This window comes from Centruroides vittatus, unplaced genomic scaffold (assembly GCF_030686945.1).
Source record: "Centruroides vittatus isolate TY-2023 unplaced genomic scaffold, ASM3068694v2 contig_19, whole genome shotgun sequence".
In the NCBI taxonomy this organism is placed as follows: domain Eukaryota; kingdom Metazoa; phylum Arthropoda; class Arachnida; order Scorpiones; family Buthidae; genus Centruroides; species Centruroides vittatus.
Window position 1 is genome coordinate 4,024,906 of NW_027121169.1, and position 25,558 is coordinate 4,050,463.

Below are 25,558 nucleotides of genomic sequence, written 5' to 3' on the forward strand. Positions count from 1 at the left end.
CCTGAGTAAGAAAATTTGGCATGTCTTGTGGATTGATGATGATGTGTGTTAGGTGTTTAGCTAGTTCCTGGTGCAGTGATGTAAACTTTTTGTACCAGAAATTGTGAATGTTGTCTACACCAGGTGTCTTCCAGTTGTGTGTTCTGTTAACAGTGTATTGGAAATCATGTATGCTTATTTCAACACAGGGCATAGTTGGTATGTTGTGTAAGTTTCTGTTCTCCTCCTCGATCCAGCCTGCATCAGCATTGTGTGTGACAGCACTGGACCAAAGAGAAGACCAATATGTTGTGAGTTCTTCTTCTGTTGGTGTGCCACTGTGCTGTGTATCAGTGTTTGCTTTGTTATTAATTTGTCTGTAAAAGAGTTTTTCATTGTTTGTAAATAATTTATTTTGTTGTTTTCGTAGTGTACATGTTTTGTATCGTTTGAGTCTACGTGCTTTGGCAGCAAGTTTTTGTTTTAGTGTATCAATGTATTCTGTAATGTGTGTGTTGTGACGTTCATGTTTTGTGTGTGTTTTTATTTTCTTGAAAATGTTTTTGAGCTGTTTCCTTAATTTGGGTGTTATGTTGTTTTTAGTGTATTGTGTCAGCCTGCCTAATTGCTGTCTAATGTCATTTATTTGTGTTTCTATTCTTCTCTGCCAGGCAGGCTTGTGATAGAATTGTGTTTTCTGTGTATTTGTCTGTGATTGTACTTTCAGTCCATGGTGTGTCACTACTGTGACTGCCCCAGCATAAACTAATGTATGAATGTCTGCGAGTGTAGAAATTGAATGAATGTAGTGTGGTAGTAAGTGAGTGTTTACATAATTTAGTGTTTTTCCTACTTCCTTCGACGTGTTGATTTTTGGTATTCGTGGTCGTTTGTGTGGGATCTGTGCCTGTATATTTAGTGAGTGTTTCCTGAAATATAAGTGAGAGCGTATTAACTAAATCCATGTCTATGTTATCAGTGATGGATGAGGAAGTGTCTGTAGTATCATTAGTGCTAATTGTTGTATGTGTGTTATTATCAATGCTTGTTGCTGGATTATCCTGACAGGTTACATGATCTTCATTAATGTTAGATGTTTCTGTCTGTTGATGTATTTGATCAGCAACCTGTTGTTTGATAAGTTCAAGTGTTGTTTGTGGAATAAGGTTGTTGTGTATAATTGTTCTTTTTTGATCAACAACCCTTTGTTCGGTGACAGTGAGATGAGGATACTGTTGTGTGAATCTATGGTGTAGTTGTTGTCTGTATGCTGTCATGTTTGTTTCGAGTTTTGTGATCGTGTAGTAAGTACGGATGATAAACTCATTCATTTCTACCGTCCATTTCATCCGTTGGCGTGGTTTTCCAGCCTTTGTGGTCTGTGGATGCATTGCCACAGAAACACCAAGGCTGGGTTGGTTCCTCACATCTGTTGAGGGCATTGCAGTAGCCATGCTTGGGCCGGTGCTGCTTTCGCCACCGGTAACCAAAGGAGACTGTGGCCTATTTTTCGAACGTGAGCCTCTGCCTAACTCACGAACGCAGACCTTGTTAACCCGGGCGACGTCCGAGCCGGTATCACATTTAGATCTGGTTACTACCATGATACATATCTCCGCAGAATGTGGGTGTGTGGTCACTCTTAGCTTCATTTCTCCCCATAGACCTTACTGGCATGGGTGTCCCTACCAGGAGCTTGTGCTCCAGCCTGCATTGCCCTATGGATCAGTAAAATTACTGGGCTCTCCCACCACATCTAGGTGGTGACCATGGGAGAGTTATTATTATTGTTATGTTGGGTTAAGTTAGATATACTCGGTTAACACCGGTGGCTGTGTACTATGCCGGACCAAAGTCAAGGCATAGTAACCAAAACAGAAATTAAAGAAGTGTATCAGTGTGTGTGTCTGTATTCAGGAATTTTCTCACAATATGACATGTATTCAATATAGTGGCCTTCTGTAGTGTGATGTATGTGTTTCTATTCAATTGTAATGTGCCCAGGCTTTTGTGTAGTGTGTGTGGTATGACACCTGTAGAGGAGAGAACAACAGGTACAATAAGCACCCTATCCATCCTCCACAGATGCCTTATTTCCTGGGCGAGTTCTGTGTACTTGCTAATTTTTTCAGTGCATGCGTTTTGTATATTGTGAGTGTTTGGAATGGATATGTCTATAATGTATGTGATTTTATTGTGTTTGTCAATGAGCGTGATGTCTGGTCTGTTGTGGTAAATTGTTTTATCTGTGATTATGGCTCTGTCGTAGTACATTTTGTGCGTGTTGTTTTCCAATACTGTCTGTGGAATGTATTTGTAGTATGGTTCGTGGATGTCTACTAATTTGTGTTTCTTTGCAAGCTCTTGGTGTATTATATTTGCTACTTGGTTATGTCTGTGTAAATAATCTGTCTGTGCCAAGAGCTTGCAACCAGAGGTGATGTGTTGTATAGTTTCTGGCATGATGTGACATTTTCTGCATGTGTCATTTGTGAGTGTTGCATCTTTGAGTATGTGTTTTCTGTAGTTTTTAGTATTTATGACCTGATCCTGTATGGCAATCATGAATCCTTCCGTCTCCCCAAAGAGGCATCCCCGAGCTAACCAGCTGTTTGACGCAGTTTTGTCAACAAAATCCTGGGCCAGATCATAAGGATGCCTGCCATGGAGTGCCTTTCGAGCCCACGATTGCTTAATGGTGTCTATGCTTTTTATATGTTGTGTTGTGTCCATATGATGTGAGTGTAAGTTTAATGGTGTGTTATTCGAGTCTGCTAGAGTTACTGCTTTATGTAATTGTGATGTTTCTTGTTTTTTGTAGAAAAACTCTCGCAGTGACTGTATTTGTTTGTAGTGAAGGTTAACTATGTCAATCAGGCCACGTCCGCCATCTTTACGTGGAAGGGTTAATCTTTCTGTGGCGGATTTAGGATGATGTTGTTTATGCTTAGTAAGTGTAGTTCTTGTTTTCCTTTGGAGTTGCTCGAGATCTGTGTGAGTCCAATGTATAACTCCAAAAGAATATGTGAGTACTGGGATGACATATGTGTTTATTGCTTTAACTGTGTGTTTTGCATTTAACTCTGTTCTGAGAATAGCATTTAACCTACTTTGGTATTCTTTAATTAATCTTTGCTTTATTTGTGTATGTTCTGTTAGTTTGGCCTGTTGGAATCCTAAATACTTGTAGAACTCGCCCTCTTCCATGGATTCAATAACGTCTCCATTTCCAAGTGCAAAATCTTCTTTCTTCAGGATTCCTTTTTCTATGTGAACTGTTTTGCATTTATCTAGGCCAAATTCCATTTGTATGTCCTTGGTGTATGAATGTGTGATTTGTAGGAGTTGATGAAGTTGTTTTTGTGTGGATGCATAAAGTTTTATGTCATCCATGTACATGAGATGTGACAGTGTAAACTGTGTTGTTTTTTCGTGTCTGATATTGTAACCATATTGCGTGTTGTTTAACATGTTGGATAATGGGTTCAGGGCTAAGCAGAACCAGAGAGGACTCAAGGAATCTCCTTGAAATATTCCTCGCCTAATAAAAATTTGGTTTGTTTGTATGGAAGTGTTACTAACCCTGAGATGTAGTGTTGTTCTCCAGTGCTGCATAGTGTTTTGAAAGAATGCAATGAGTGATGGATGTATTTTGTACATGTGTAGAATATGTAGCAGCCAACTGTGTGGAACACTGTCGAATGCTTTTCTGTAGTCTATATATGCCATGTGTATGTTTCTGTGTTGTTTGTGTGCTTGCCGTAGAATGACTGAATCTATGAGTAACTGTTCTTTGCATCCCCTGTGGTTTCTACGACAACCTTTTTGCTGTTCTGTTAGAATGTTGTGTTCTTCAACGTGTTTGTATATTTTGTTTGCGATACAGGATGTCAATAATTTGTAGAGTGTTGGAAGACATGTAATTGGTCTGTATTGTGTGGGGTCTGTGGTATTGTTGTTTTTAGGTTTCATGTAGGTGATGCCCTGGGTAAGAAAATTTGGCATGTCTTGTGGATTGATGATGATGTGTGTTAGATGTTTAGCTAGTTCCTGGTGCAGTGATGTAAACTTTTTGTACCAGAAATTGTGAATGTTGTCTACACCAGGTGTCTTCCAGTTGTGTGTTCTGTTAACAGTGTATTGGAAATCATGTATGCTTATTTCAACACAGGGCATAGTTGGTATGTTGTGCAAGTTTCTGTTCTCCTCCTCGATCCAGCCTGCATCAGCATTATGCGTGACAGCACTGGACCAAAGAGAAGACCAATATGTTGTGAGTTCTTCTTCTGTTGGTGTGCCACTGTGCTGTGTAACAGTGTTTGCTTTGTTATTGATTTGTCTGTAAAAGAGTTTTTCATTGTTTGTAAATAATTTATTTTGTTGTTTTCGTAGTGTACATGTTTTGTATCGTTTGAGTCTACGTGCTTTGGCAGCAAGTTTTTGTTTTAGTGTATCAATGTATTCTGTAATGTGTGTGTTGTGATGTTCATGTTTTGTGTGTGTTTTTATTTTCTTGAAAATGTTTTTGAGCTGTTTCCTTAATTTGGGTGTTATGTTGTTTTTAGCGTATTGTGTCAGCTTGCCTAATTGCTGTCTAATGTCATTTATTTGTATTTCTATTCTTCTCTGCCAGGCAGGCTTGTGATAGAATTTTGTTTTCTGTGTGTTTGTCTGTGATTGTACTTTCAGTCCATGGTGTGTCACTACTGTGACTGCCCCAGCATAAACTAATGTATGAATGTCTGCGAGTGTAGAAATTGAATGAATGTAGTGTGGTAGTAAGTGAGTGTTTACATAATTTAGTGTTTTTCCTACTTCCTTCGACGTGTTGATTTTTGGTATTCGTGGTCGTTGTGTGGGATCTGTGCCTGTATATTTAGTGAGTGTTTCCTGAAATATAAGTGAGAGCGTATTAACTAAATCCATGTCTATGTTATCAGTGATGGATGAGGAAGTGTCTGTAGTATCATTAGTGCTAATTGTTGTATGTGTGTTATTATCAATGCTTGTTGCTGGATTATCCTGACAGGTTACATGATCTTCATTAATGTTAGATGTTTCTGTCTGTTGATGTATTTGATCAGCAACCTGTTGTTTGATAAGTTCAAGTGTTGTTTGTGGAATAAGGTTGTTGTGTATAATTGTTCTTTTTTGATCAACAACCCTTTGTTCGGTGACAGTGAGGTGAGGATACTGTTGTGTGAATCTATGGTGTAGTTGTTGTCTGTATGCTGTCATGTTTGTTTCGAGTTTTGTGATGGTGTAGTAACTACGGATGATAAACTTGTTCATTTCTACTGTCCATTTCATCCGTTGGCGTGGTTTTCCAGCCTTTGTGGTCTGTGGATGCATTGCCACAGAAACACCAAGGCTGGGTTTGTTCCTCACATCTGTTGAGGGCATTGCAGTAGCCATGCTTGGGCCGGTGCTGCTTTCGCCACCGGTAACCAAGGGAGACTGTGGCCTATTTTTCGAACGTGAGCCTCTGCCTAACCCACGAACGCGGACCTTGTTAACCCGGGCGACATCCGAGCCGGTATCACACTTTGATCTAGTTATTACCATAATAAATATCTCCACAGAATGTGGGTGTGGTCACTCTTAGCTTCATTTCTCCCCATAGACCTTACTGGCATGGGTGTCCCTACCAGGAGCTTATGCTCCAGCCTGCATTGCCCTATGGATCAGTAAAATTACTGGGCTCTCCCACCACGACCAGGTGGTGACCACGGGAGAGTTGTTGTTATTATTATTATTGGTGGTGGTGGTGGTAGGTGGTGGTAGGTGGTGGTGGTAGGTGGTAGTAGGTAGTAGTATTCATTATCTGTTATCATTCAACTAAAGCAAAAAAAAAAAAAAAAACCTTTATATCACTGATATCTGTCATACCACATTTGATTTTGTAAAGGTATTATTCATTTTTATAACCTGTTTCTCTCTCTCGTATATACTCAGGAAAATGAATGTGTTTGTTTTTAAAGTGTAATAAATAGTTGTTAAATTTTGTGCGCACATGTGCCACTCCCTGTTCTGATCAAAGTGACATTCATCTTGCCCAAAGACATGTCAATTTTAAAGAGAGGTTTCTATAGGCTATCCACTTGGACCTGATCACGACCACTGGAAATCTCACAAATTCTATAATTTGAACTAGGAATTTTGCTCCTATATTCAAGAGCTCATAAAAATAACTTTTAATATTTTTATTTATTGTTGGAACGTAGTGACGACTAATACTTGACTTCGTGCATTCCTTGTCAACAAAATAACTCTGGAATGAGTTGTCTGATCTTGATGAAATTTTCTTGGACGACTCATCATCACTCAAGGATGAACTGATTAAAATTTCAACTTTCAAAAATAATCCGTTTTTGTAGAACTGGAGATAGGGGTTTTTCTTCAGTATGGATCCTTTTTGAGAGTTGAAATTTTAATCAGTTCATCCTTGAGTGATGAAGAGTCGTCCTAGAAAATTTCATCAAGATCGGACAACTCATTCTAGAGTTATATTGTTGACAAGGAATGCATGAAGTCAAGTGTTAGTCGCTTCCTGCACGCACATGTAGAAGCGTCATCGAGTGGTTGGAAAATATGACAAGCATTAAAACGGTAATTTTGAAAGGTAAATGTTATTGCTAACTAGATACACAACAAGAAATATAAAGAATCTTTATAGAATAATAAATTTTAAAAAGTTTTCTTTTTAAAACATGGAGCAGCAGTGATCAATATTGATGGCTTTATGATCCATTCTTTTTCGTCTTCTTATCGTTAGTACAAAATTTCGATCTCTGAATGGAAAAGCTGCACAGAGATTCCAGATTAAGATGAAGTCACTCAAATTCATCATCATCAATGAAATGTCAATGATTGGTACAAGAATGCTTTACATGATCGGGAGAAGATTGAGGGAGATAAACCCTGAGAAAGATGAGCTGTTTGGTGGATTCTTTGTATATCTGTTTGGTGATTTTCATCAGTTTCCTCCTGTTAAAGATACTCCTCTCTACTCGAGTGTTTTTTACAATGTAATGTCCCAACAAGATAGGGACCTTGTTGAGACATTACATTACATTTGCAGTTGATTCTTTTGAGAAGTTCATTGAACTTAGTAATTCTCATAGACAAAATAGCGCAGATAGTTCCTTCACAGATGTCTTACAACATCTTGCTTTGGGTGATTTCTCTGATACAGATCTGAACATTCTGACGAAAGAAATCGAGTCTATTTATCCAGAGATGAACTTGATCAGTTCCAAACGGCTATATCCAACAAATGAGCAAGTTAAACAAAGCAAGGAAGACTACTTGCAGTCAACTGGGTACCCTGTTGCTTACATAGCATCTGAAAACACTCCAGATATTGCCCTGCCTTTGTCCAAAGATGACTCAGCTCTTGGTCTCTCCAAGTATATGAATCTCTCAGTTAATGCCAGAATCATGCTGAGAGTCAACTTATGGGTGCAAGGAGGTCTCGTCAATGGTTCACTAGGAACTATATGCTACATTACATATGCTCCTAATGCTTGCTCTCCAGCTCTTCCTCTGTTTATTTTAGTGGAATTCATCTATGGTAATCTGTTTCCAATAATCCCATAACACGCTCTTTGAACGATGGCAGTATATTGCGATCTCGTAGACAGTTTCCCCTTACCTTAGCATACTCGATGACTATACATAAATCACAGGGATTAACTCTTCCAAAAATCAAAATAGATATAGGGGAAAAAGAGACAACTATCGGTCTTACCTATGTTACATTTGAGTCGAGTGAAAAAAATAAAGTATTTTTAAAGAGTTACAATAAAGAACTGACTCAGTATTTTTAAAGAGTTACAATAAAGATTGCTACGAGTCAATCTGTAAGTCCAAGGCCCATAGTGATAGACAGAATTTCGTGAGACATTGGCATAGCAATTAATTAATGGCTTATTCTGACCTTATATTTATACCTTTAAATGATCCAATAAAAATCAAATATATTGTTGAGAACGAATGATTCTTTGTTTCTTTTTTCCTCATAATCTAGAAAATAAAGGTGTGAGCAGCTTCGTTCCGACTACACGCTGATACAGCGTTACTTAACTAGTTTTAAAATATTTTTAAAACTATTTTTTAAAATAATTATTCTATTGCATTTACTACAATCTTCTCTCATTTATATTTAATGAAGATCATATAATAATCAAAATGTTTGAGTAAAGTGATGTTTACCAGTTTGTTTAATAATGTTAATAAAGTGAGTTATCCTGAATTCATACTCATTAAATTAATTTGAATAATAAATAACTATTATAAGAAATTCCTAACAGTAAGATGCCAATCTTCTACAAACATTTTCTTATAGAAAAAATTAAGATTTTTCCTATTAATAATAAACTTTTAAGTTTTCTGAAAGTAAAAGCCTGGTGACTTAGTTTCTTTATTATTATTATAATTAATTATTCAATTATAACATTGTTTTAAACATTATTTTAATACATTGATTAATAATAATCAATTAATAAATAATTCGGATTTGAGATAAAAATTATTTTCATTATAACTTATAAATATAGAATGTTAAATTCTAAAATGTGCAAATGATAATTTATCATTATTTTATTCAGAAAATAAAATGGAATCTTAAAGTCTGTTCCAGTACAGTTATTTACCAACAGTTAGGTTATGTTTTGCAAAAAAAGACTTTTGTAAGATTCAAACTTCTTAAAATTTTTAGTGATCAATAATTAATTTTGAATATGGATAGTTTATTCTGAAAATTATTGTATTTAGATTATATATACTAAATATAAATATAAAATCATTTATATTAATTTAATTAATATGGTTAAGAATTTAACTTACCAACTTTATCATCTGGAGAATATTGCTGAATGTTTTCATTCTGATTGGGAACTTGTTCCTCAGTAATTTGAATATTTATCTTCTTAACCCTATTTGAACACAAACACATTTAATTGCTTAAAACAAATGATAAATAGGAAAATGAATGATAATAATAATAATATAAAGGAAAAATTATTATGTATATGTATATACACACATTAATACTTAATATATATATATATATATGCACTAATAATAATATGTATATACAGGGTGAACCAGTTAAATCAATTCAGTGGAATATCTCAAAAAGTATGCATCCTAAAAAAAAAAAAAAAAAAAAAAATATTAACCAAAACTGTTGGACTCCAAAGAAGCAACAAGATGGAGCTATCTGAAGCTATCATTTTCTTAAATAGAAACCTCCATTATTTTTATTGCATATTCTGATTCTTCATAAAAAGTAAACAAACTTTTGTCTACAACATTTTTTTGAAAGATGCGCTAATCAGAAGTTTATACTATCCAGAACCAACAGTTAGGTTATGTTTTGCAAAAAAAGTAAAACCAGTGCGTAAAACATATACAGGGTGCATAGGAAAGTCCCTTTAACCAGAAAATTCTTGCAAACAGAGAGAGCTACAGCTATGCAAGTGAGGTAACGGTATAGTAAAACAACTATGCCCAACCTAATGCAAATGACAGCAGCGCCCCTAGTGGCGTAATTTGGAAGATAGGCAGTGCAAATTGAAAACGAAAACAGATAGAGCAAACTTCCCAATTAGAAAGTTTTAGAGCATCAATTAATTAGTACAAAACGACACGTGGTTCACATGGATAAGATAAATTGTCGCCTGTATACCCAAAAGTGTCCAAAAGCGATGCACACCATTTTGTATGAAGTTTGAAAGGAATAGCTGTAGGTATGAAGAAATACGCACAATTTATTGCATAAAATATGTACTTATGTCAATACAGTTTGATAACATCACACAAAAAACAATGGAAAGGCAAACTGTCACACAGTGATAACATGCTAATGTCGAGTATGTTCAAAAACTTATCACTGTGTGACAGTTTGCCTTTCCATTGTTTTTTGTGTGATGTTATCAAACTGTATTGACATAAGTACATATTTTATGCAATAAATTGTGCGTATTTCTTCATACCTACAGCCAGTGGTAATATTCGAAATATTTAACAAGGGGTTCGCTAGCAGAAAATTTTTCCCTGACAATCACTGACAAACGAAATGGAAGTTTTAGCTAGAAATAAATACAATACCTTTTCTTGTGATATATCTAACAATCAGTGGTGTATTTGGAACGTAACGTGCCCTGGGTGAAGACCAGGTAACAATACTATTTTAATGCTGTCGACCTTTTCTTTTTTTTGTTTTTTAAGCAGAGAGATTCTTAACCGCGAAATGGCACTCCTCCTAATAGGCAGAGGTCATCATATCTCGAAATACATTATCCTTTTTCTTTCGCTGTCCATAGCACAACACGTGTTCCACAGCCATCTTGTATTATCTCGCGCGCGTGAGATTGTGGGATCTCTCTTATGACTGGATCTAGTTTCAAGAACTCTCTTGAATCGATCGCGATTAAACCTCGTTTCGGTCGAAATTGAAACGGTCGAGAGAGATAGCACCAAGACATAGTCCCCGACCTTGCTCACAATCTAGATTGAAATGCTCGGTGCGAACGGGGTATAAGGCCCTAGTTTAGTAGTATTACAAAGTATAATACGTATATTTTAATATATTTAAAAAAAAAAAAAACAAAACCACTGAGAAATGTTCCGTGTGTTTAACAAGGTTTGGGAAACTGAAAATTTTAACAACAGGTTCGGCCGAACCTGTGCGAACCCGCTGAATATCACCACTGCCTACGGCTATTCCTTTCAAACTTCATACAAAATGGTGTGCATCGCTTTCGGACACTTTTGGGTATACAGGCGACAATTTATCTTATCCGTGTGAACCACATGTCGTTTTGTACTAATTAATTGATGCTCTAAAACTTTCTAATTGGGAAGTTTGCTCTATCTGTTTTCGTTTTTGATTTGCACTGCCTATCTTCCAAATTTTGCCACTAGGGGCGCTGCTGTCATTTGCATTAGGTTGGGCATAGTTGTTTTACTATACCGTTACCTCACTTGCATAGCTGTAGCTCCTCTGTTTGCAAGAATTTTCCGGTTAAAGGGACTTTCCTATGCACCCTGTATACTATATATATAGTGCGGTTGACAAATGTTTTTGAGCTATCACTTTGCTCTTCCTCAGGTCAAGTGGTTCCCTGGATAGAGTGTACGTCGTTTAGTGGGATCAGGTGTCTTTCTGGTGAAGCGGGTCCTTCCTGTCATGCGCAGTTGTGTGCTGGATGGAAAGTTGTAGGGGGTTGGCATCCAAAAGGGATTGCCAGGCCTGAGACAGAGTCATCTCCTTTTTCCGGTTAACGCATGTTGCTGCCTGGCTGGTGTTGTAGATGGCCGTGGCCTCCAGCCACCTGAGATGCTCTTGGTGGGGTGTGTTGACTATAACAGCAGCTTTTTCGAACTGCGCCTCTATCTCAGGATCCGACACATATGTGGCCAAAGCTATGGTAAATCTCCCGTGTTGGACATCAGCTTGGTGCTCCCGCAAACGGGTATTTAACGAACGCCTGATTGAACCAATGTACCATAAGTCCTCATTCCATCTGTGGTCTCTGATTGGGATAGAACAGACCCCGGGGAGTCTGGTACGATCGGGGGGGGGGTGTCCTTTTCATTGAGTAGGATACGAAAAATCGTAGGGCATCTTCTGTATGCTATTTGTATCCCATGTTGGCTAGCTATCTTCCTATGTACAGTCTTAAGGTATGGGTTGAATGTGATGGAGACCCATGGAGAAGCATCTGGCTGTGAGTCAGCATTATTATTTGCAGTGGAAGCATCCTCCAGGTGTTGGTAGCGTCTGATTAGGTGGTGTGCAATGGTCGGAAATCTGTTTAATGCGGGCTAATTCTGTTGCTAGGGCTTGCTTGGTCGACGAGTGCAAGAACGCCCTTCTAACTAGAGCATTAAAGGTGGCCACCTTGTAGGAGAATGGGTCACATGAACTGGCTGGTATGTACGTGGGGGTAGCAGAGGGAGTGGTATATGGATGTGTGGATGCTGGGTCCTACAACACTTATTCTAATGTCGAGACGATGGAGTTCCTCCGCACTGGCCTGCTCCATTTCAACTGTCAGACCAAAGGGGTTGTTGTTGATGGTTTGCATGAAGGATGCCATGTCAGGGACCTCTCTCCACATGATAAGAATGTTGTCCACGTATCTTTTATAGAGTAGGAGGTTGGAAGAAAAGGTGGGAGGACCTTATTCTTGAGTTGCCTGATGACCATTTCATGGAGGTCTCCTGACATCGAGCTACCCATCGGTACACCTCTCTTCTGTCGGTAAATAGTGCCGTCAAACTTAAAAACAGAGTTGTAACACATGAGATGGGCCACCTCGAGTTTCTGTTGGTGTAGCACACTGTCTTGAACTAGATTAAATAGAAAATCTCTAAGGGAGCAGAAGACTGGGGGGGAGCTCCATTGAAGGGTACATAGAGTTGAAGTCCAGGACAGTCATAAATCATGGCAGGAAGGGTAGATCATGCAGGAGGCGGATGAGGTCAGTCAGCTTATTTATGATGTGGGGGGTAGTCTTCCAGATGGGGAGTTAGGAGGTTGTGAATTGCTTTCTCAAGTTTATGTGTGGGTGCTCTTACTTTGTCAACAATTGGGCGTAGCTGTTGGCCCACTTTATGCGTTTTTGCATAGGCAAAAAGCCTAGTTACGTCAGGTGAATCGATAACTATGTCGTGTAGTGTTAGGCATTTGGCTGATTTAGAGTTAGCCAGCCATCTAATTTTAGCCTGAATCCTGTCTATTACATCGTCCTTTTCTTTCTCACATATGGTACCATCAATGTACTCTCTCAAGCCCTGCAGGTATGAGCTATGTTTCATGAGGACTAGTGTTTTGGACTTATCGGCTCTAGTGAGAACTACTCCATTCCGTCACATCCATTCTGCTGTACGTCTCAGCTGGCCTCTAAGCTCTATAATTTCCAGTTGTTCTTTAGCTTTTCTGATGCTTATCAAAGATATCCATCTAAAATACTCTTTCTGTGTGTCTGGTAGGGTCTTTATTAGGTGTTCTATGTCTGGGATGAGGTCTCTGCCCCCATCCTTGGGCGGTGAAAGTGCGAAAGTCGGGCCATATCGGAGCACGTCTACTACGAAGGTAAGTGGTTGAATGTTGTCCCAAACGACGAAGGGGAATGCTGGGCGTTGGCGAGTCTTAGGTACTTGAAACTTTAGTACCCAATTCAGCTTCTTGTGGTAACATTCCTGCAGGTAAGCAGATAGGTGTTCGTAGATAGGAACGAATTTAGCATTTTCCATGGCCAGTACGACTGGATGTGTGTGTGGAATAAGGAGTCTTAGGTCACTATTAGTCCTTTCAATATAGTGAAGATCTGCTTCCTGGAAAAAAAAAAAAATCAGAAGTTATAGAAGTTTCAAGTTTCATGTGGCTGCGCCATATCATGCACATGCAAATCTGTGATGTCTGTGAATTTCACTGAAAAAGAAATAATAATACTTAAAAAGATGTTAGGAAGCAATTAGTATTTAGTGGAATCATTCTTTTCATTCAAATAATGAACTGATATAAAAGTAATGCCACATTACGTTAAAACCATCAGGCTTGTGATAAAAAGATGATGTCAATCTTGATTCCAACAAATAATAATTTCCTAATAACTTTTCCAATAGCCCGACAGCCCAATCTTGTGGCCTCTTTGAAGTCTAAATTTTTGGTTTTTTTGTAGGGTGCACATTTTTTGAGTTATTCCACTGGTTTGATTTAAATGGTCCATCCTGATAGTCATCAGAGAGATAAAATAATTTTATCCTGGTATAAAGATCCTCAAATACTGATTATATTACTAATAAAATGACTCAGTTTTTAATTTATCATCTAAAATTAATATTCAAAAATTTCCTAAAAAATATATTACCGTATTTACTTGCTTATAAGACGATCTCGCATATAGGACGAGGTGTGACTTTAAAGATCAAAATAAAGAAAATTGGATTTATTAATACAATTTTATTTTATTTTGTTTAATCACAAATAAAATGTCAAATACACATATATGAACACATTGCCGTGCAAAAATTACTGGCATTTTAAACTTTAAAGAAAAATCTTGTAAAATCAACATAATTTGTTCATGTAAAGCCGGACAATCGGGAACCTTTTTTGCCAATTTTTAACAGTCAAATCCACTTATGAGTTTCTTCAAATTCTGATTTCCTAACAATCATCTGATTTCATGTGGGAATGGATTAAAACTTAAATCAAGCTCCTGTGTGATTTTGGAATTTCAAATTGGAATTCAATTCAAAAGCTTTGCTTTTCCTATTGCTATTCATCTTTACTCCTAACAATACACAAAAACAATTGAAACAACCCAGATAAAATACTTTTGTTTTTTGAACAGCAGAGGGTGAGCATCTGGTAAAAAATGCAAGCACACAATTCACAAAAATTATTGCAAAAATACAAAGAATCCTTTGCTCACCTGTATAGGATGACCTAGGTTTTTGAAGCAGTGAAAAATGGATAAAAACCTCATCTTATATGCAAGTAAATATGGTAAATAGAATGTTTGATACAAAACAAGACATGTAAGGAATTATAATAATGCCAGAGAAAGTACAAATATTCTGGATAAGGAATTATCTCAACTGAAATTAAGAACTGTTAACAATTGGAAATTAGCAAAAAAAAAAATATGAAATTAAATAGTGAATAGCAAATATTGGGTATTAAAAAAGTAATTTAATGTCTTCAAAAAACAACTGGTAAAAGAATAGAGAATTTACAACACTTTGCAGGTTCTGTCAGTCCTCAATCATATTAACTTCTACACAAAATGGAAAAATTTTTCTGTTGCTAATTTATAACCAAACAACAAACATAAATGTATTAAAAACATCAACAATTAAAAACATCAAATGGATAGTATCCATTTCATGTTTTTAAAGAATTCTTTTAAAGAAAAATGTTTTTATAAAAGTAAAATTATTTATATTTATGTTTTTCGTATAAATATAACAAAACAAATATATAGTATTTAAACATGAAGTTAGTATTGTTTAATTTTATTAAGCTGAAATTAATAATTAGTAAAATTGGGAAGTTGAGGTGAAAATTCATTTTTAAAATCTTTACAAATTTTTGAGTTTATTGATCATTCTGTTTGAATATCATTAAACTGATGAAGTCTTAAAATGAAATAGACAGAAGTGCTTTTTACATAAAATATTATCACATTCTGTTTATACAGTAAGGTATATATCACAATGTTGTGATTCCACATATTTACTAAACTCCAAAACATTAGTACTAATGGACACACTTAGTACTAATGGTAGGTTCATAAAGTCAAATGAGTTAAATAAATTACTGACAAGGAATATTTCTTTTAATTTTTCATATAGCTGCACAGTGATGAAATGTAACCAAGCAAAAAATTTTCAGAAATCTGATACATGTTCATATGATCTTTTTTTGCTGAGAACCAATCAGAATTATTAGGATCATCATGAATGTTTTGTATGTTGATGTCCAGCTGTTGGCTCTGAGCACAGGAAGTAAAAGCACCTTTGAAATTCCATAAAATCAGTGTGCAGCTGTGCATGAGAAATGCTGCTGACAAGACAGTCTCAAAGTTCTAGTTTCACTCATTACACATGCTTCAAGTTAATGATATTTCACACAAAACTCTTAAAAAATTCATAAAAGAAAGAGTTCACATTATGAAGAAAATGGTATTTGGCAATAATGACATTTCTAAATTCACTCAAGTGTACAATTGATGGATTAAAAGACAACTTATGAAAAATCTGAGGAAAGCATTTAAGATATGACTATGCTAACAATATTCAATTTTAGCTTTAGAAACAGCCATTTTATAAATAAATTGATCAAATGTCCACCAAAAGATAGAACAACAATGAAGTCATTCTTGTTTAACTAGTTCCACTTTACAAACAAACCCTACATGTATCATATATTATTAATTGATATAATGTTTATAAAATTGTCTTTTTGGTATTAAAATATAATGTGTACTAGAATTTAATGATTTTCTATTCTTAAGTACTGTATTTTCAATATTTGCTTTTATATTGTGTTCATAACATTATGATGCGTATGATAGCACAATTATAAATTCAGTTAATGTTACTTATGGTAGCGAACATGGCAGCTTGTCTCTGAAACAGTGGGGACGCACATTCTAACCTAACCTAACCTATTCTAATAAATTACCCCTATTCTAATAATATTAGCATAAATATAATAAATATATATTAGCATAAATAAAATTACCATAATTATTGCCAATAATTATGGCAATAATTATGGTAATTTATTAGAATAGGTTAGGTTAGGTTAGAACGTGCATCCCCACTGTTTCAGAGACGAGCTGCCATGTTTGCTACCATAGGTAACATTAACCATAAATTCAACCTATTTAATAACATAATGAGCACAAAACAAATGCAATTTTAAATTTACTTGATATCAATCACCTCTCAAGTTTTCACATTATGGAATTTTAATAACTAATTTTTTTACAAATAGCTGGTGAACTGCATGATTTATAAGCTTATAGTTTATTTAGAACTGTTCTACTTGATAAGTAAGTTTTGTTTCCATTTAATTAATAAAATTTCTCAAAGATATATTGTTTACTATTATAATGAAGAAATTTTCTTTTATTTTTACTCTCACATCAGAAATTTATCTGACTAAAGATTTAATAAATGCTCCTGATAATGATATTTCTTTAAAGAATAAATTAATTAGACTAATAATAATTTATTTTACTTACAATTTTTTCATTAAATTTCTGTAATCTTCACAAACATGTTCTACTTTTAATCTTTGAACATCACATCTATACTGTGTTTCATCAATCAGATGAATTATTCTATAATTATAAGAATTTCTTAATAAATTAAACCTATAATAATAAATTTAAATTTCTAGTGTACAAATTTTATTTTATTTAAATAATAATATAAAAATTAAACTGATAAAGTATAGAAAGATTGAAAAGACTGAATAAAAACTAACAACACCACTTATGACAACCTGTATTTTGTGTTAAAAATGCTGATTTTCATCAAATTGACAAAATGATAACAAAATAAAATGCTTGTAAATGTTTAGATTTAAGATTCTTTTGAATATTCCACATCATGTAAAATGTTCATTACAATTATTAAATAATTTTAATCTAAAGGTGGCTCCACACATTCGATACTTGCTGAGTGCCAAATCATTGCCTTTCCCCAAAATATTTGTGATGTGGCAAGCATATATGTACATATATTTGATCACTTGCGAAGCATCAGTTCCTTATGGGAATTAGAAATGTTTGTCTGAGATTTTTTTCTTACAATATACTAAAAAGGAGTGAGAAATACCAGATATTTGTCAAGTGAAGTCACAAGTAAATCATCCACACTACTCTGTATTGGCCAAATGTTTGCTCAGCATTTGGCAAACACAGAATTTGTGGAGCCACTTTAACAACATTCAGCCAAGTTGTTTTAAAATAACTGCTTTATACAATACAGGAAAGGTATGGATTATAATATATGAACCATCTAAAGGATACTGAAATTCCATTTCATTCAGCTAAGAACAAATTAATAAACATCATTTTAAAAATTGTTACTGTCTTCTCAAAGTATTAAACAATTTAAATTTCACTTTTATATTAATATTAAATTTAATTTTACATTTGTTTAAAACAAAACAATTAAAATGGAAATGAGATCATTTTTAGTTGATTAGTAGAATGGTATATAGCAGGCATGGGCAAATGCGGCTCCAAGAGCAGCATGTGGCTCTTTTTGAGATGCATGCGGCTCTTGCTGAAAGTGTTAATTTCTGTTTTTTATTATTATTTTTACAATTTTATTTTTATAATTTTGTGAAAATATGTTTATTAAAAAATTCAATATTTGTTTTATATTATATAATAAAATCGTGCGCCTTACCATACTATTTGCCACGACAGTACAGAACTGCGGCTCCCATGCATTTTGCAATACCTACATTTCGGCTCCCACTGAACTCTTGCTTGCTCACTCCTAGTATATAGTAATATTAATGATTATAAATAAAAAAGCATGAAGCACTTAATAGCATAGTCAAGTCAGGATTCTTATTTTAAAATGTGTATAATTATTTTGGATGGTTATCTTGCAATATTTTTAATGAACTTTTCCTGCTTCTTGATGCATCTAATTGTTAAAAAAGAAAAATCTAATTACTTGATAAATAATCTTTTTTATTGTACCATATTGCACAACTACGTCAATACTTGGGGAGTCAGTGCCTATCTGCCATCTGCATCCTCTAAGTAAATTATACCTTGCTAACCTGATCTGATTACTGCATCCATTCTAGTGTTACATATATATTATAATGTTAGATAAGCCTTTTTTCAAATTCACATCAGCCAGGAGTGTTCTTAACTGTTATGCAAGGAAAAAAAAAAACAAGAAAAGACAACTGAAGACAACCAAAACAAAATGCATACTTTTTCAGCATATTCTTAAAAAATATGATTCAATTGTATTTTCTTAGAAAAAAGGAAATGAATCCAAAATCCTGTGAACCTGTAATGAAAGCCTTACAGACTGCACAGCATTGGTACTGTTGCATATTCAGTCTAACTTCCATTGAATTTGTCACAGACATATTTTCTAACAAAGAAATCTACAATACAATCTCACGTAGAAAGTTAGTGGAACTTGAATCAATTGTTACCACACTGTCTGGTAAAATGTCTTTAATACAGCTATACTCTATTCACTATAACTTTGTGCATGCTTCTGCAAGAAACAGTACTTTCTTAACAATTGTCTCCAGGACTAAATTTCTAATTACTTACAGATGTTCACATTTTTATTAGAACCCCTACTGTTGCTTCTAAACAATAGATAACAGGAAAAAATATATTTTGTAGCATATGGCCATTTTTCATTTCATGCACAAAGTTACAGTGAAGTAGATCCAAGTTGTCAAGGCCATTTAATCTGCAAAGCAACTCCACCAGATTTGACAGCATATGGATATTCTTCCACATTGTTGATTATAGAAAAGTCGAGTTATACCAAATGTTGAAAGGACAATCGAAGGTCTCAACCAGGTCCAAAAAATTACCTCCGACAAAAAACTTTCTTTGCTATACATAAATGTATAGCTAACTCATCCTTAGCTAAAGTACTCAAATTAACTAGGGCCACAATCTTGGCTCCAACTAACGTTTTCTGCATTTCCCAACATGCCAGCATTGGTTTCATAAGTAAAATACTACCAAGCTGCTTTACTAATGTGCCCAACTGCCTACCACTGAAAATATACCTTTGGTTGAATATAAACAAAGATTTATTTTCAAAGCATTTGACGTGTGCATTATGCACCATTAAATTCGTTTATTATTATTATTCACGTGATGACGCAGTTAGGTTATCTGATTAAAAAAAACAACTTTCTTACATATTTCATTTGCTGAATTATAAACGAATTTAATAACGAAATATATAAAAACGTGTACAATTTTGTCCATTTTTAACACCCACGTGTTTATATTGATAAAATCAATTCTCACTTTCTCAAAGTATCCGCCAATTCCATCTTTCCATATTTCAAGTGTTGCCAACTGAGTAAAAAATTACTATTAAATTTATAAAATATTATAAAAAGAATTTTAATTATTCTAATTAACTCGAATTATTTAATTAAATAATTTCAAATTTATTAATTTAGATTAAATTAAATTATTGCTAGTTTTGTATCCTATGTGACTGCAAAATGTGCTTTTAATTACCGGTAATTTTATTTTTTAAAAAGCTTTAAAGCTTAAACCTTTATTAATTTAAAATTACATTAATAAAATTTAATATATAACAACTGAAAAATATAAAAAATTTTATAAAACTTAATCAATATTCGATAAGAAAATACAGCAATGTGAATAACATACTGTTTTAACGGACGCCATTTTATGTCCAAGGAAGAAGTTTCGAAATAATTTTTTTCGAAAATATGATAATTTAACCATGAAATCACAAAATTCATGATTAAAGGGGCTTTGGCATTCTCTAAAGAAAAAGGAAAACAAACACTAGAAAATTTTGCAAAAATCTTTTCATAAGTAAAGTTTATTTCTTTATTACATTGTGTCATGTCCTCTATTTCTATACTACTTATGAATTAGTGGTCACATAAGATGGGAATTTTATTAAATTCGCATTAAAATTTTTTTTATCCGTTCAACTCGGCTCTACCAAAATTTAATTCTGAGTGCGCCACTAATCCATAACATCGAGGTCGGGCTGTATAAATATTGGGGAAACGGGGAAAATGAGTTAGGAAAATTTATCATTGTCGAGTTTTGAATGGATATACAAAATAAGGTGTATTTGTTGTGTATAGTACTCTTTTCTACTTCTAATCTGGTACAAAAAAATATTGGGGAGCTGTGTTTCCTCTATCCCATTTCAATCGACGCAATACTGATGCATCTGTCCGAAAGAATTATATGAAAATATGACGCACGCAAAGTAAATGTTATCTGTATGGAAATATTTCTCTACAGCAAGCAAATCAAATGTTATCTGCTGCTGCGATCGACGGATGGTGGTTGATCGCAATCAGCATTGCTCAGCGATGAAATTTTGCTTTCTCTTGCAAATATTTAGCTACGGAAGCTTATGAAATGTTAAAAACGTAAACAGTACAGAAATTCTTTCACACGATCCACGGTATTTCGATGATTTAAGTATTTTAAGGTGTTGTCTGAAGGACGAAATCAATTCGAAGCACAGAAATCTATAGTTCTTCAGTCAACACTCATGGAAGTGTTAACTGAAGAACTTATTAAGCGTAACATTGCTAGAGCTTCATTATAATCGTCGTCTCTCGTCTTCGAGAAACAGTCCTTACGCTATAAAACGGTAATGACTGTTTCTCTGTAAAGATTGCGAATGATAGAACTACGGTTGCTACTGGAGCTGGACCGAGCAAGCAAGGATAAAGTTATTTCTTGGATATCAATATCCATGTACAAGGGACAAATATTGTGACGTCGGTCTATCGTAAATCGACTTTCATTTCGTGTTACATCCCGGCTTGGTCATGTGATCCCTACCCATATAAAATTGCAGCTTGTAGAGCCCTCATTAAATGTTCATATACCTATTCTTCTGCCACATGGTTATGTGATGATGAGTTGGCACAGGTAGAAACTCTAGCCCATGGATATAATGCATCACTGGTGCGTAGGATAGCTGTTAGACCCCCCCGAACCACTGTAAGGGCCAAATGGGCTACGTAATGATCGCAAGGTTAGAGAGGAGCGTTGCGTGGTAACCTTTCACCCCTCGAGGTCGGTATTTAATACGATAGCCAGAAAAAAGGACATAAATATTACTTATAGGAGATGTCCCACTATTTTTGCTCTCCTACAAATGCGAAAGACCCGCCCAATCGTTCTGCCAAGGAGCTTGTTCGGAAGCCGAGTTATGATACGACAACCGGAGCAAATATGAGTTTAAAATTTTGTTCCTGAACCAAATTGTTCGAAAAAGCGAGGTTTGGTTGTATTCTAGCGTAAGATATTTCTCAATTTTCAATAGATGTCAATTAAAAATGGCAGACGGTAATACACACTTTAAAAAATATATATACATAGAAGAATACTAAAACGTCTTCACTGAAGCGCGACTGTTTGGTTCCTGGTGATTTGGTTCTTTTGTATATATATATATATATATACAAAAGAATACTAAAACATCCTCACATATCCGTCTTGACCAATCACCTGGAACCATATATATATACACATATTACACGGTACATAATGATTTATTAAATAATTTATACAACATTGAACAACTGTTTAAAATATTAATAATGATTTTTATATATTTTAAATACATTGAATACAAACAACATTGGCGTATGCCATAAATACAAGGAGCTCTATAAATAATTAAATTGTCATAAATAAATTAATGCAGATTTCTTGTTATGGTAGTACTTGTTAGTATTCATTATTACAGAAGCTGTAAATTGATATTTTATACAATATTATTGATATTATTTATTAAATAAAGCATTAATGATTACCCTTATATAAAATTTTGTCGTTTACTTAACAGCTCCTACGGAATAACCATTGAAAATATTAATTGGATTATACAGTACTTTATATACCCTCTACCTATTTTGAGAAAAATAAATTATTATTCACTGTATATAAAATAAATGTGAATTGATGATAGAGAATGAAGAGGATGATTAGAGAAGATAATTGTTTTTTAAATTATAGAAAATAATTTAAATATTTTATAAAATATTCAGCCTAGAGGCTATGGCCATTCAATATCTATTGGATATTTTACAATTGAAATAATTTCAAAACATTTTTATGTATTACTTTATGGTATATTAATTGATGCAATTAAATTTTATAAAATATAAATAAAATAAAATAAGAATGCAATAAAAAGCAGCAATCTTGAATTTTACACTTCTTCATTACGAGCAATTGGAAAATTTGGCTTGCAAACTTAAAAGAAATGAAGCAATTTCTTCAAAATACAAAATACTAATTTCTCTTACATTCGCTTTTAAAAGTGCACATTAAAAAAATATTTAAAAAGTTTTAATTAAACAAAGAACGACATTTTTTAAAAAATGGATCAAAAACATGACTTTCTCCACAAGATTCAAAGTTCAACTTTAGAACATCCGATTGAAAATTATGGAATGCTTGTGGATTAATGTAATGTGGAGGGATACTAGAGAAAAGATAAGGTGATTTACAGGAAATTTCGCTTAGTTTTACTTCGTTGCACATGGCACAATAAACATTATCGTATCCGATCCCTCCTATGAATACCGGTGCGTGATATTCTGTACAATTCTTTTCTAGTTCGGAGTTTTGCCACGAATCATAACAGGTCGATATCAAATACGAGCAACGTCGTAAGAGGGAATCAGGAATGTGATAACTTTCGGGGACGAAGTCTAAGTGGCATTTACGAAATACTTTTCTATCATTTGATAGCCACACTCCCCAGCTATCAGCAGTGGGATTATATTGTAAATGATTCTGCAAATATTCTAGATTTAGATGATTATGCGCATGTTTAAGAGGGCAGGTTACGGTTACGGTCCAAAATAAAAAGTTTTCGGTGACGTCGTTGCATACAGCGCAATAATAATTTCTGAAAGTTTCGGCATTGTCTAGGGACGTCACGGGTACTGTAGACAGAGGATCCGAAAGTTCTGAATAATTTTCACACTTTCTTCTCATAGCATCATCATCCCAAGTAGGGAGGCAATGGGTTTTTATATAAATATTCTTGACACATAAAGTCTTATGTTTCTGAGTCGAATTGTTTGAGTAAGGAGAATCGTGGCAGCAGTCTCCATATTCCGGACATTTGGCATCGCATTTGCACAATTTTTTCTCGTTTTGACAACTGTTTTCTTCCTTGCATCTTTCTTCGTTGTTCGAAGGATGAATAGAGTGGCCAAATATTAGAATTTCAAAGGAAATAATGATTAATAAAATTCGTATATCTCGAAAGAAAATCATGGATGCAGGGTTGTTACAAATCTGTAAGGGTAACAAAATATTGAATTTAGTTGATTGTAAATAATTAACATAAGTACACTACATTATTTTAAATCATCACTTATATTATTTATTGAAATTAACGGGGTGAGACAAAAAAAAAAAAAAAAAAAAAAAAACGGATTGAGTTTAAAACATAACTTTTGAACTTAAAAAGATAACTTTAAAATTTTCACGCCAAAAATTACAACATTACACATGTTCAGTTACAGCACATGAGGTTTTCGAACATTCATGAGTCAGTTCGGAAAAATGGCTTCAAAAGAGGACATATTAAGAGAACGCGTTACACAAATGTACTAAAAAAATCGATGATGGAGAACTTTTTAGCCGAAGGGAATAGCAAATCAACTGTGTATAATGTTTTGACGAAGTATAAAATATCTGAAACGTTGGAAAGAAGGCCAAGAAACGGAAGAAAGCCGGTTGTTACGAATGCTAAAAACCAAAGAGCATTGCGACAAATGTTTGACAACAAAGATGCAGTTAGCCAGGTGGAGGCAGCTAAAAGATTCAATTGTCATCGAACATACGTATGTGAGACACTTAAGAAGATGAACATACAGAAAAGGAAGAAAAAGACCCAATAACACACTGCTGAAAAATTGCCGAAATCTGAACGCAATGTAAATGGCTCGTAAGAAATTTTGGACGACGAGAAGGACTTTTCCCTATCCGGCATGCGAAATGGAGCACCTCCCGAAGTGAAGTACAAGTTTAAGAAGAAATACGAAACGAAAATCATGCTATAAATTCTCATTTCATCAATAGATATTTCAAAGCTCTTTTTTAAAGTAGGGATACCTAGAAATCAATGCTGACACGTACCAAAACGAATGCTTAAAGGAAATTCTAATTTTCTTAAGCATCACCAAAATAGCGATTTTACCTTTTACCCCGGCAAAGCTTTGTCTCACTATGCAAATTCGACAAAGCCAAAAACATTTCTTTTGTATCTAAAGAACATAATCCGTCAAATCTGTCACAATGACGGCCAATTGAGGATTTCTTTGGATATTTGGCACAAATAGTATATAAGAAAGATTGGAGAGGAAAAAAAATATCGCACAATTGATCGGAAGAATCAGACTTTAATTTTAAAAAATAGAAATAAAGGCCGTCCAAAGGAGTTGCGAATCTATCAAAACAAGCTTATGATGTAACGCCACTATGGACTATATGATTGTATTCATTAATTATATATTGTACTATTGTAACTAAAATTTCTTTTAAAATGATATAAAGTATTTAGTAGTTATTTCAATTTTCGATAAAATATTATGGTTTAAAACAGTCCAGACTTTTTGTCTCACTCCATTAGTAAATTTATTTAGATAATTGTAGCTTAACAAAATTTTTCTTGGGTACATATATTAGCATTCACAAGTATATCTGGGGGACACGAAACAAGACAATTTTTAAAAACGAATGAAAAAAGTTAGCTAATTCTAAGCTAATTGAGTAACATACTCAAAAAAAAAAAAAAAAAAAAAAAAAGGTATGTGCCTTGTACCTCAGAATTTGCCTCAAGAAACATCCATATTCTCAAAATTGTTTTGTAAAGATTTAAATTTATCGCGGAAAAAATGTAATTTTATTATCTGTGTAGTAGCAGTGAAGTATGGTTCTAGGAAGACTGCTTACGTAGCTATTGTATTCATAGAAGTGTCTCCACGAGCGCAATAGTTATCATTTATGATTACCGCCTGACCTTTCTGTGGGCGATTACTTCTTTTACGAATTTACCCGAAAAGTTAAAAATGTTACTTTAGAGCAACCGAAGAAAATTCGAAGGAAAACACCGCTATATCAAGAAACGATAAAAATGAACGTCGAAACTTGCGGTACCATACTACATACTTCTCGAGGCCTGAAACTCTACGGTCTTGCGAGACCCCTTTTAAGATACTGGAATACTGGAGCAAAGGAATTCCGATTTCTTCTAGCACCCATCCCAAATAAACTACGTGACCTTC

At 34.4% G+C, this 25,558-nt stretch overlaps 2 protein-coding genes across 2 annotated transcripts in view; both read right to left on the reverse strand.

Annotated features, from left to right (window-relative positions):
• Positions 1-19,585, reverse strand: part of LOC136970265 (dynein heavy chain-like protein 2) — a 30,171-nt gene extending 10,586 nt beyond the window's left edge. The window contains exons 1-3 of the mRNA XM_067264687.1: positions 19,545-19,585; positions 16,749-16,847; positions 8,827-8,915 (exon numbers count right to left, since the gene is read on the reverse strand). Coding sequence (XP_067120788.1) covers positions 8,827-8,915; positions 16,749-16,847; positions 19,545-19,570 — 214 coding nt within the window. The 5' untranslated portion in view covers positions 19,571-19,585. The remainder of the gene's footprint in view (positions 1-8,826; positions 8,916-16,748; positions 16,848-19,544) is intronic.
• A 3,019-nt stretch (positions 19,586-22,604) lies between these two features.
• Positions 22,605-23,543, reverse strand: LOC136970232 (uncharacterized). Its single transcript, XM_067264658.1, has one exon. The coding sequence runs from the start codon at positions 23,541-23,543 to the stop codon at positions 22,605-22,607; it is 939 nt and encodes a 312-aa protein (XP_067120759.1).
• Positions 23,544-25,558: the final 2,015 nt, after the last annotated feature.